Source organism: Gadus chalcogrammus, chromosome 20 (assembly GCF_026213295.1).
Source record: "Gadus chalcogrammus isolate NIFS_2021 chromosome 20, NIFS_Gcha_1.0, whole genome shotgun sequence".
Lineage (NCBI taxonomy): Eukaryota > Metazoa > Chordata > Actinopteri > Gadiformes > Gadidae > Gadus > Gadus chalcogrammus.
Window position 1 is genome coordinate 13144106 of NC_079431.1, and position 12099 is coordinate 13156204.

At 42.6% G+C, this 12099-nt stretch overlaps 2 protein-coding genes and 1 pseudogene across 2 annotated transcripts; 2 read left to right on the forward strand and 1 right to left on the reverse strand.

Moving 5' to 3' along the window:
• Nucleotides 1-958: 958 nt before the first annotated feature.
• On the reverse strand, nt 959-1077 carry LOC130373921 (5S ribosomal RNA; annotated as a pseudogene).
• Nucleotides 1078-2095: 1018 nt separating this feature from the next.
• On the forward strand, nt 2096-2901 carry LOC130373468 (gamma-crystallin M1-like). Its single transcript, XM_056579988.1, has 3 exons — nt 2096-2107; nt 2264-2515; nt 2629-2901. Exons 1-3 carry the CDS (start codon nt 2096-2098, stop codon nt 2899-2901), a joined length of 537 nt encoding a protein of 178 aa, XP_056435963.1.
• A 3858-nt stretch (nt 2902-6759) lies between these two features.
• LOC130373560 (gamma-crystallin M1-like) lies at nt 6760-7563 on the forward strand. The gene is made up of 3 exons (XM_056580143.1): nt 6760-6771; nt 6926-7177; nt 7291-7563. The coding sequence occupies exons 1-3, from the start codon at nt 6760-6762 to the stop codon at nt 7561-7563; spliced, it is 537 nt and encodes a 178-aa protein (XP_056436118.1).
• Nucleotides 7564-12099: the final 4536 nt, after the last annotated feature.

Consider the following 12099-nt stretch of genomic DNA (forward strand, 5'->3'; position numbering starts at 1 on the left):
TCTGTCAGACACGCCTTCTGTCATCCGTTGACCGACGGATGCAGTGGGCAAGCTGCGCTAGAACCAGAGGCAGGCCTCTGCGAAGTCCATTAATTCCTCATTATGGACACCTCGAAGGGCATTATGCCGCTTATACCATGGTCAGACTCACTTGCCAAAGAAAATAAATTTAGACCATTAATTTATATTTTCAGGCATTTTACAATCCAAAGTAAAGTAAGCACTGGTCATCTGGTTGTGCCAAGTCCACGAACAAATTTAATGATGAGAACTGTTCTCTATAGGACTTCTTCTGCTTGGAATAAGCTCGCCTTTAGCATCAGACTCACCAAAAGTAGATGTTCTTTCAAATATTTGCTTAAAAAAAATATTTATGAATTCCATTTAGATCAGTAAATGTGCCTGATTACTATCGGTTCCTATTGCTTGTCATTCACTGTTTATCTCTTTTGAATGAGTTGGTTGTTTATTGTTGTTTGTTTTGTTTTGTTGTTTGTATTATTCTTGTTTTATTGATATAGTGTGACTTTAATAATAATGGATTGAATTTATAAAGCGCTTTTCTAGACACTCAAAGACGCTATACAGTGAAGGGGGGACCTCACTAACCACCACCAGTTTGTAGCACCCACTTGGGTGATGCACAGCAGCCAAACTGCGCCAGAACGCTCACCACACACCAGTTTGAGGTGGAGAGTGAGGGAATTAATGAGTCAGCCAATAATACAGGAGGATGATTAGGGGGCCAGATTGAATGAACCTGGTTGGACCAGAACATCGGGGAAAGCACTAATCTTTGCAATAAGTGCCCTGGGATCTTTTATAACCTCAGTGAGTCAGGACCTCGGTTTTACGTCCGAAGGACAGCACATTCCACATCATAGTGTCCTCATCACTGCACTGGGGGATCGTGAAGGGGCCAGGGGAAGTGTGCCACCTATAGGACACCCGCAGACGCCACTTGCAGCACCTGGTATTCCCAGGCGGTCTCCAATCCATGTACTAACCAGGCCCGACCATGCTTAGCTTCCGAGATCAGACGAGATCGGGCGTGTCCATGGTGGTAAGGCCGTTTGTAATATTTTTTGTTTTAATTGTTGTTGCTCTCTGTTTGGACCCCAGGAAGACTAGCAACCACTTTGATGAAGCTAATGGGGATCCAAATAAAAAACAAAGAACAAAATAAAGCTTTTCACAAGCACTAATTTAGTTTCCCTGGTAACGCCTGATGGTTTTACAAATACCTGGAACAATCATTACCCTCCCATAAGGTTCTTATGCAACGGAAACATTGTTCACTCCAGTAAATAGGACGGAACTTAGATACGACTTGGCAACGGGAGGTTTTCTAGTCCACTCAGCTATGAGCCAGAGGGCTAACGTTATGCATTGTACATATTTATAATTTGATATTTGTCCCAGCCTTTATACCACAGATACTCTAGGGTCTGAAGCATATAATCGTGCTGTCTGATTACATTTTAATTCATTTTTCACAATTTACCAGCTCTCGTTTTGAAGACTAATCACCGCAACATTCGTTTCAAAGGGAATCGCGACGTTCTATTCTTTAAAGTGTAACATAAAGTGTAAATATTTATAATTTTCGTCTCAACCATTATAACACAGATACGCTCTATAGCATATGCATACATTTTTTGATTAAAGATCCAATTTTAATAATTTACCAGCTCTCGTTTTGAAGGCTGAACAGAAATTTTTAATGGAACTACAGGTGTCCATGTATCAGGAATTAATGGACGCCCTGCAGCCCTTCAGAATCAAGTATTCCCAAGACTATGGTGTAAAAATAATTCAAAAATATCTGAGCGAATTGAACAATTCTGGGTTTTAATCCTATTTAAGTTTCTCGTGTATCCATCTATACGTTCAATTAGCTCAACCTTGTTAAGAACATGTGGAAGCTTCTCAATGGGCTTTTACAGCATGTTGACTGAGAGTCATGAGTCAGTAGTTTGAACAATAGGGGCCGTCATGCAGTCTTTGGGTCTGTTCAGGCATAAATGTAGGGGCTTGACACAGGTAGAGCATCAGTTCACCAACCGATCTCTGAGAGACCACCTACACCACAATCATGATGGGCAAGGTAAAGAAATATTAACATGAATCATTGATTTCTATTTTTATAATAACATAAAAAATAAATTGTACATTAAATATTATAGCCAACTTGTTATTATCAATAAGTAATAGCATAATGTTCTGTAATGATATACCATGGTTGACAAATGTTTTGTTTCAGATCACTTTCTACGAGGAGAAGAACTTCCAGGGTCGCTCCTATGAGTGCATGAGCGACTGCTCCGACATGTCCTCCCACATGAGCAGGTGCCAGTCCTGCAGGGTGGAGAGCGGCTGCTTCATGCTCTATGAGAAGAACAACTACATGGGCCAGCAGTTCTTCATGAGGAGGGGAGAGTACAACGACATGCACCGCATGCAGAGCATGGGAATGATGTTTGACAACATCAGGTCCTGCAGAATGATCCCCTTTGTAAGAGAACTCACCAACAGTTCAACTGTTACACTAACAAAGTTAACCTGTTAAATTGATTTTGTTTGCTAATAGGTCAGCTTACACTGTTTCTCTGAATCTCTGCATTACAGCACAGAGGCCAGTTCAGGATGAAGATCTACGAGAGGGAGAACTTCGGTGGTCAGTCCAACGAGATGATGGACGACTGTGACAACATCCAGGATCGTTACCGCATGTCCGACTGCCAGTCCTGCCACGTGATGGACGGCCACTGGCTGATGTACGAGCAGCCTCACTACAAGGGCAGGATGATGTACATGAGGCCCGGAGAGTACAGGAGCTTCAGGGAGATGATGAGCGGCCAGAGGTTCATGAGCATGAGGCGTATCACTGACATGTGTTAAGTTTTCTCATCAATAAAACATGATCTAACTTAAATTTGCTGAATTTCTTTCATATTATTTGTGAAATAGGACCACTGAGCATACAGAAGACCATCAGCGCAACATTTGAAAGCCGACCTTGAGTGTTTTGAACGACTGATCTCACAGAGAGATTCCATGAGTTGGCCTAATGTCAGAACCAAGGCTTCCAAAGGCCTATCCCCCTGAGGTTTATCAAAGAAGAACTATCCCGTTAATCACAGATTTTGTAATGGTAGAGAAGGTGTAGCTGTGTATTACCATCACTGCCTCCATTTAATCAACAATTCCAACCGATCAATTTGTCAATTTGTCACCTAGCCGGAGTATCTTCTAAATGTTCCTCCACCATAGCATTGTGAGACCATCCTGATATTCACGGTTGGTTTTAGCAATGATCATTAGCCATAGGCAGCATATCTTTCCTAATATGGGCACAGTCTTATATTGTTAAAAAATCTCTATACTGTGGTACTCTTTGTTGGTCAACTCCCTCCAGTGAGCGTTGAATGATCCAGGCATTATTTTAATGTTTTCCAAAAATGGTCTCACGAGACTAGAACCTCAGAAGTGCTGCAGTTCAAAAAGACCAGAAAAAATGTAAGGTACACTGCCGTTCTTGGTGGTCCAACCATTGTAATCGCCTCCCCTTGCTTAACTAAAATATCTAAGATGCAATTATCCAAATCGCTTTGTTATGCTGATTCGGCATTTCGCATAAACACAAGACCTTTTGTAGTACTTTCATGGAAATTCACTGTTATTTTGTCCACATGCTCTGTACCAACCGATAGAGAATTAGAGATTGATTGCAAAAGACAGTGGCAGTGTTACTATAGCAGTACAATGTGTGTAATCCAAAAATATAAATGAGTCTAGGCCAGGAGTCTTCAATGTTTTCCAGGCCAAGGACCCCCAAACTGATGGAGAGATTGAGCGGGGAACCCCTACTTATACATTGCATACAATTGTGTTTTATCTTAAACTGGTCCTATAGTGCCATGTATAAATGTACCTTGTTATTTTGCATTCAAGACTAAGATATTCAAATAATACACAGGCTCATATAGTCATGTGTTTATTTTAAACATGTGCAAGGTACAGTGAGTAGGGTAGCCATGCCACTGTAATTCATAAACATAACATAAACTGATACCTGGCAAGATCATCAATGTCTTTCAATTACATGTAATCATGCATAAAAGCTATTCAAATAGACATTTTTAAAGCATAAATGTGGAAACGAAAATTAGTGATGTTTGTTAGTGTCTTTCTTATCACTCCGAAATAGTCTGGTAACTTATCAACCCCAGCGAGTCCGGTTGCTAGCGACGTCAACGTCTTTGGTGGACTATTTCTCTGCTGATCGCTTATTTCCCCGATAATGGCCGGCATTCTGTACATTATCCCTTACATAACAGCACTCTCTCTCTCTCTCTCCCAACAGTCTTGGCTGCGCACTAACATCCAAATACGTATTGTTTGGAGTGGGTAGATATAAAGGCCGGACGAGTCGCTGTGCTGTCCTTCTTCTTAATTGAAGGAGCAGGCAGAGAAAAGCTCTCTCCTGCTGGGCTTTCACTAAAATCAAATGCATAAAATTGTTGCAGCCAGTCCTGATGTGTCAGGTGCGCGTGAGAGACATACGAATGTACGCTTGACACTTTTGTAAATGCCATTCGGATCGCATGATAGGAATAGATCTATTCCGATTAGAAATCGGATCAAAAGTGTCCATGTAAACGTGGCTAGTGTGTTGGATTCATGTTAATGTGTATTTAAAGACATTTCAATTTGTGGAAAAAATTGCGGGGGGAATATAAAATAATTGTCTGATCAACCAAAACTTTCGCAACCCCCCTGCAGTACCCCCTAGGGGTCGCGGATCCCCTGTTGAAGACCTCCGGTCTAGGCAATTGTGAGTATGCACACATATGTGTGCCTCTACCTTATCAGCTTGATTGTATTGCTTACTTTATCTAAGCTTTTACTCCAACTTATTTGAGATTTAAAATAATAACGAAATTGTGTGTTTACTTCAAGGCATTTTAATTAACATTGCAAATATAAGATGGAATATTTGCCAACACAAAATACATGGATCTCCGGAAACTAGATAAAATAAAAACATAAAAATTAATAAAGGTTGAACCATCTTGTGGCCACTTTCTGCTGTGGTTTGTTTTCTAGTAGGTGGGAACAGTATGAACGCTGTAGAAACCCTGTGGCAGCTATCGGGAGGCAAAACGGTGCCGGAAAATAAAATGGGCAAACAAACAATAAACTAACCAATAATTTCAGCTGGGTAAACAACAATGAACAAAACAAAACAGATTAAATATGACTTATATTGTACACATCAACATTAATTAAAATAACTTGACCCAATGTCCAGTCGTCTTTGCCTAGCTTGGTCACCAAAATAGGAAGTGAAGATCAGCTTGCACAAGTCCTTTCTGTACTATTATGGTGCCCAAACTTCATGCATAGTCACCATTCAATGATGTTTTTTTTAACACCTTCAACATTAGGGCACAGCCATGATTTAAAGCTAGTGACATCAGCAGAGTGGCCCTAGCGAGCAAGCATCCATCATCCGTCCAATACAAAGTGAATGGGAGGGGAGAGCCACACTCGAGGCCCTGCATTAGGTGGGGCAGAGCCGCGGGCAAGGGATTCTTCAAAGGCTCGCGTGCGGTGAGGTGAACTCACTGGCGGGTAAAGGGGAGGGAAAAAAGTTGAACTTCAGTTAACTTTATGGAAATGAGCGCGACTCGCAGCGCGTGTTCGGCCATGTGTTTGGACAATTGGAATTTAGTGATTACTGGTGGAGCATACGGACTCTTGGTGGAATTTAATGTCCTGGTTTTAAGCCCTTCCATCGACAAAGTGGTAAACTCCCGACAAGCATCCACTAGAGAGGCTTTGAACAGGGCGCTGCCACAATCGAGGCAACGCATTTAGCGGGCCCAGCTGTTAGACTTGTGAGATCACCATGACCTTGCGAGTAGCCGAGTACCCATACTGTTTTTCTTTCTGCATAATCCTTCTGGCCTTGACCCCATTGAAAGCCACTTAAAAAATAAATTAAAAATAGGTTGAATCGGTACTCGGAGGAGGACGTTTCTGTTGATGATAACCAAGAAATACCGCAGTCTGCCGAATTAAGAAAATACATGGCACTCTTAATTGTTCATCCAAATTAAGACAGAATCATGGTCAAATATTTACAGAAATCTACACAAAAGCTTTTTCGCAGCGGAGTATATGTTTTGCTTTACTTCAAACTAGATACGGCAAGAGCAAAGAGAGCAAGACCAGCACATAGTTATTTTTTCCGTTTGGCAAAGGCCAGACAAATTCATATGAAAAGCAAACTTGACTATCTGGATGATCCCACTAACTATAGCCTCCTTGTTCGGGAGGGCTTTAGAATTCGAATCAATTACTTGATCATTTTGATTGGATGTGTTTTTTGACAATTTAGAATCAGAATTGTCCAACATCCAAGTTAAGGTTTAATTATTGTGTCATATATATCTATACATATATATATATATATATATATATATATATATATATATATATAAATACAAGTTCATTTTGAATCCTCTTTAGGTTTTTCAGGGCAGTATCCATCTATACGTTAAAATAGCTTAACCCTGTTAAGAGCATGTGGAAGCTTCTACAGTATGTTCAGTCAGAGTCATGATTCAGTACTTTGAACAATAGGGGTCGTCATGCAGTCTTTGGGTCTGTTCAGGTATAAATGTAGGGGCTTGACACAGGAAGAGCATCAGTTCACCAACCGATCTCTGAGAGACCACCAACACCACAATCATGATGGGCAAGGTAAAGATATATTAACATAAATCATTGATTTGTATTCATGTAATAAGATTGAATATATTCTACATTAAATATTGCATCTAACTTGTTGTTATCATTTAGTAATAGCACAATGTTCTGTAATGATATACCATGGTTGACAAATCATTTGTTTCAGATCACTTTCTACGAGGAGAAGAACTTCCAGGGTCGCTCCTATGAGTGCATGAGCGACTGCTCCGACATGTCCTCCCACATGAGCAGGTGCCAGTCCTGCAGGGTGGAGAGCGGCTGCTTCATGCTCTATGAGAAGAACAACTACATGGGCCAGCAGTTCTTCATGAGGAGGGGAGAGTACAACGACATGCACCGCATGCAGAGCATGGGAATGATGTTTGACAACATCAGGTCCTGCAGAATGATCCCCTTTGTAAGAGAACTCACAAACAGTTAAAGTGTTACACTAACAAAGTTAAACAGTTAAATTGACTTTGTTTGTTAATAGGTTAGCTTACACTGTTTCTCTGAATCTCTGCATTACAGCACAGAGGCCAGTTCAGGATGAAGATCTACGAGAGGGAGAACTTCGGTGGTCAGTCCAATGAGATGATGGACGACTGTGACAACATCCAGGATCGTTACCGCATGTCCGACTGCCAGTCCTGCCACGTGATGGACGGCCACTGGCTGATGTACGAGCAGCCTCACTACAAGGGCAGGATGATGTACATGAGGCCCGGAGAGTACAGGAGCTTCAGGGAGATGATGAGCGGCCAGAGGTTCATGAGCATGAGGCGTATCACTGACATGTGTTAAGTTTTCTCATCAATAAAACATGATCTAACTTAAATTTGCTGAATTTCTTGCATATTATTTGTGAAATAGGACCACTGAGCATACAGAAGACCATCAGCGCAACATTTGAAAGCCGACTTTGAGTGTTTTCAACGTCTGATCTCACAGAGAGATTCCATGAGTTGGCCTAATGTCAGAACCAAGGCTTCCAAAGGCCTATCCCCCTGAGGTTTATCAAAGAAGAACTATCCCGTTAATCACAGATTTTGTAATGGTAGAGAAGGTGTAGCTGTGTATTACGATCACTGCCTCCATTTGATCAACAATTCCAACCGATCAATTTGTCAATTTTTGGTCGGCACCAAAGTGTTTCTGGAAGACTATCCGGCACCTCAGGAGGGGGAAACGGGGAACCATCCAAGCTGTGTACAGTAAGGATGGGACTCTGTTGACCTCAACTGAGGAGGTCGTCGGACGTTGGAAGGAACACTTTGAGGAACTCCTGAATCCGAATAACACGCCCTCTATGTTGGAGGCAGAGCTCGAGGTTGATGGTGTTTCGTCGTCAATTTCCCTGGTGGAGGTCACTGAGGTAGTCAAACATCTCCGCAGTGGCAAAGCCCCAGGGATTTATGAGATCCAGCCAGAAATGCTAAAGGCTCTGGGTGTTGAGGGGCTGTCATGGTTGACACGCCTATTCAACATTGCGTGGGAGTCGGGTACAGTGCCAAAGGAGTGGCAAACCGGGGTGGTGGTTCCCCTGTTCAAAAAGGGGGACCAGAGAGTGTGTGCCAATTACCGGGGTATCACACTTCTCAGCCTCCCTGGTAAAGTCTATGATCTCATTGGATCATCGGCCTGTGACCTTCAGCACTCACTGAAGCGGCTGGGATGAGGATCAGCACCGCTAAATCTGAGGCCATGACTCTTAGCAGGAAACCGATGGATTGCTTACTCCGGGTAGGAAATTAGTCCTTAGCCCAAGTGAAGGAGTTCAAGTACCTCGGGGTCTTGTTCGCGAGTGAGGGTACTATGGAGCGTGAGATTGGCCGGAGAATCGGAGCAGCGGGGGCGGTATTGCGTTCGCTTTACCGCACCGTTGTAACGAAAAGAGAGCTGAGCCGCAAGGCAAAGCTCTCGATCTACCGGTCGATGTTCGTTCCTATCCTCACCTATGGTCATGAGGGCTGGGTGATGACCGAAAGGAGGAGATCGCGGGTACAAGCGGCCGAGATGAGTTTTCTCAGAAGGGTGGCTGGCGTCTCCCTTAGGGATAGGGTGAGAAGCTCAGCCATCCATGAGGAACTCGGATTAGAGCCGCTGCTCCTTTACTTAGAAAGGAGTCAGCTGAGGTGGTTCGGGCATCTGGTAAGGATGCCCACTGGGCGCCTTCCTTGGGAGGTGTTTCAGGCACGTCCAGTGGGGAGGAGACCTCGGGGAAGACCCAGGACTAGGTGGAGAGATTATATCTCAACACTGGTCTGGGAACGCCTCGGGATCCCCCCGTCAGAGTTGGTCAATGTGGCCCGGGAAAGGGAAGTCTGGGGCCCCCTGCTTGAGCTGCTCCCCCCGCGACCCGACCCCGGATAAGCGGACGAAAATGAGATGAGATGATGAGAGAATTTGTCAATTTGTCACCTAGCCGGAGTATCTTCTAAATGTTCCTCCACCTTAGCATTGTGAGACCATCCTGATATTCACGGTTGGTTTTAGCAATGATCATTAGCCATAGGCAGCATATCTTTCCTAATATGGGCACAGTCTTATATTGTTAAAAAAACTCTATACTGTGGTACTCTTTGTTGGTCAACTCCCTCCAGTGAGCGTTGAATGATCCAGGCATTATTTTAATGTTTTCCAAAGATGGTCTCACGAGACTAGAACCTCAGAAGTGCTGCAGTTCAAAAAGACCAGGAAAAATTCAAGGTGCACTGCCGTTCTTGGTGGTCCAACCATTGTAATCGCCTCCCCTTGCTTAACTAAAATATCTAAGATACAATTATCAAAATCGCTTTGTTATGCTGATTCGGCATTACGCATAAACACAAGACCTTGTGTAGTACTTTCATGGAAATTCCCTGTTTTGTCCACATGCTCTGTACCAACCGATAGAGATTGATTGTAAAAGACAGTGTTACTATAGCAGTACAATGTGTGTAATCCAAAAATATAAATGAGTCTAGGCCAGGGGTCTTCAATGTTTTCCAGGGCAAGGACCCCCAAACTGATGGAGAGATTGAGCGGGGAACCCCTACTTATATATTGCATAAAATTGTGTTTTATCTTAAACTGGTCCTAGAGTGCCATGTATAAATGTACCTTGTTATTTTGCATTCAAGACTAAGATATTCAAATAATACACAGGTTCATATATTCATGTGTTTATTTTAAACATGTGCAAGGTACAGTGAGTACTAGCCATGTTACTGTCATTCATAAACATAACATAACATAATAAACTGATACCTGGCAAGATCATCAATGTCCGACAATTGCATTTAATCATGCATAAAAGCTATTCAAATAGACATTTTTAAAGCATATATGTGGAAACGAAAATCAGTGATGTTTGTTAGTGTCTTTCTTATCACGCCGAAATAGTCTGGTAACTTATCAACCCCAGCGAGTCCGGTTGCTAGCGACGTCAACGTCTTTGGGGGACTATTTCTCTGCTGATCGCTTATTTCCCCGATAATGGCCGGCATTCTGTACATTATCCCTTACATAACAGCACTCTCTCTCTCTCTCCCAACAGTCTTGGCTGCGCAATCACATCCAAACACGGATTGTTTGCGGCGGAGGAGCGGGTAGATATAAAGACCGGACGAGTCGCTGTGCTGTCCTTCTTCTTAATTGAAGGAGCAGGCAGAGAAAAGCTCTCTCCTGCTGGGCTTTCACTAAAATCAAATCCATAAAATTGTTGCAGCCAGTCCTGATGTGTCAGGTGTGCGTGAGAGACACACGAACGTACGCTTGACACTTTTGTAAATGCCATTCGGATCGCATGATAGGAATAGATCTATTCCGATTAGAAATCGGATCAAAAGTGTCCATGTAAACATGGCTAGTGTGTTGGATTCATGTTAATGTGTATTTAAAGACATTTCAATTCGTGGAAAAAATTGCGGGGGGAATATAAAATAATTGTCTAATCAACCAAAACTTTTGCAACCCCCCTGCAGTACCCCCTAGGGGTCGCGGATCCCCTGTTGAAGACCTCTGGTCTAGGCAATTGTGAGTATGCACATATATGTGTGCGTAGACCAGTAACTTCAGCTGGGTAAACAACAATGAACAAAAAAAAACAGATTAAATATGACTTATATTGTACACATCAACAATAAATAAAATAACTTGACCCAATGTCCAGTCGTCTTTGCCTAGCTTGGTCACCAAAATAGGAAGTGAACATCAGCTTGCACAAGTCCTTTCTGTACTATTATGGTGCCCAAACTTCATACATAGTCACCATTCAATGATGTTTTTTTTAACACCTTCAACATTAGGGCACAGCCATGATTTAAAGCTAGTGACATCAGCAGAGTGGCCCTCGCGAGCAAGCATCCATCATCCGTCCAATACAAAGTGAATGGGAGGGGAGAGCCACACTCGAGGCCCTGCATTAGGTGGGGCAGAGCCGCGGGCAAGGGATTCTTCAAAGGCTCGCGTGCGGTCAGGTGAACTCACTGGCGGGTAAAGGGGAGGGAAAAAAGTTGAACTTCAGTTAACTTTATGGAAATGAGCGCGACTCGCAGCGTGTGTTCGGCCATGTGTTTGGACAATTGGAATTTATTGATTACTGGTGGAGCATACGGACTCTTGGTGGAATTTAATGTCCTGGTTTTAAGCCCTTCCATCGACAAAGTGGTAAACTCCCGACAAGCATCCACTGGAGAGGCTTTGAACAGGGCGCTGCCACAATCGAGGCAACGCATTTAGCGGGCCCAGCTGTTAGACTTGTGAGATCACCATGACCTTGCGACTAGCCGAGTACCCATGCTGTTTTTCTTTCTGCATAATCATTCTGGCCTTGACCCCATTGAAAGCCACTTAAAAAATAAATTAAAAATAGGTCGAATCGGTACTCTGAGGAGGACGTTTCTGTTGATGATAACCAAGAAATACCGCAGTCTGCCGAATTAAGAAAATACATGGCACTCTTAATTGTTCATCCGAATTAAGACAGAATCATGGTCAAATATTTACAGAAATCTACACAAAAGCTTTTTCGCAGCGGAGTATATGTTTTGCTTTACTTCAAACTAGATACGGCAAGAGCAAAGAGAGCAAGACCAGCACATAGTTATTTTATCCGTTTGGCAAAGGCCAGACAAATTCATATGAAAAGCAAACTTGACTATCTGGATGATCCCACTAACTATAGCCTCCTTGTTCGGGAGGGCTTTAGAATTCGAATCAATTACTTGATCATTTTGAATGGATGTGTTTTTTGACAATTTAGAATCAGAATTGTCCAACATCCAAGTTAAGGTTCAATTATTGTGTCATATATATCTATACATATATATATATATATATATATATATATATATATAT

Bases quoted from the DNA above. Each gene is read 5' to 3' on its own strand.
- LOC130373560 (XM_056580143.1), top strand. The intron at 7,178-7,290 runs GTAAGAGAACTC...TCTGCATTACAG, and splicing joins CCTGCAGAATGATCCCCTTT to CACAGAGGCCAGTTCAGGAT.
- LOC130373468 (XM_056579988.1), top strand. The intron at 2,516-2,628 runs GTAAGAGAACTC...TCTGCATTACAG, and splicing joins CCTGCAGAATGATCCCCTTT to CACAGAGGCCAGTTCAGGAT.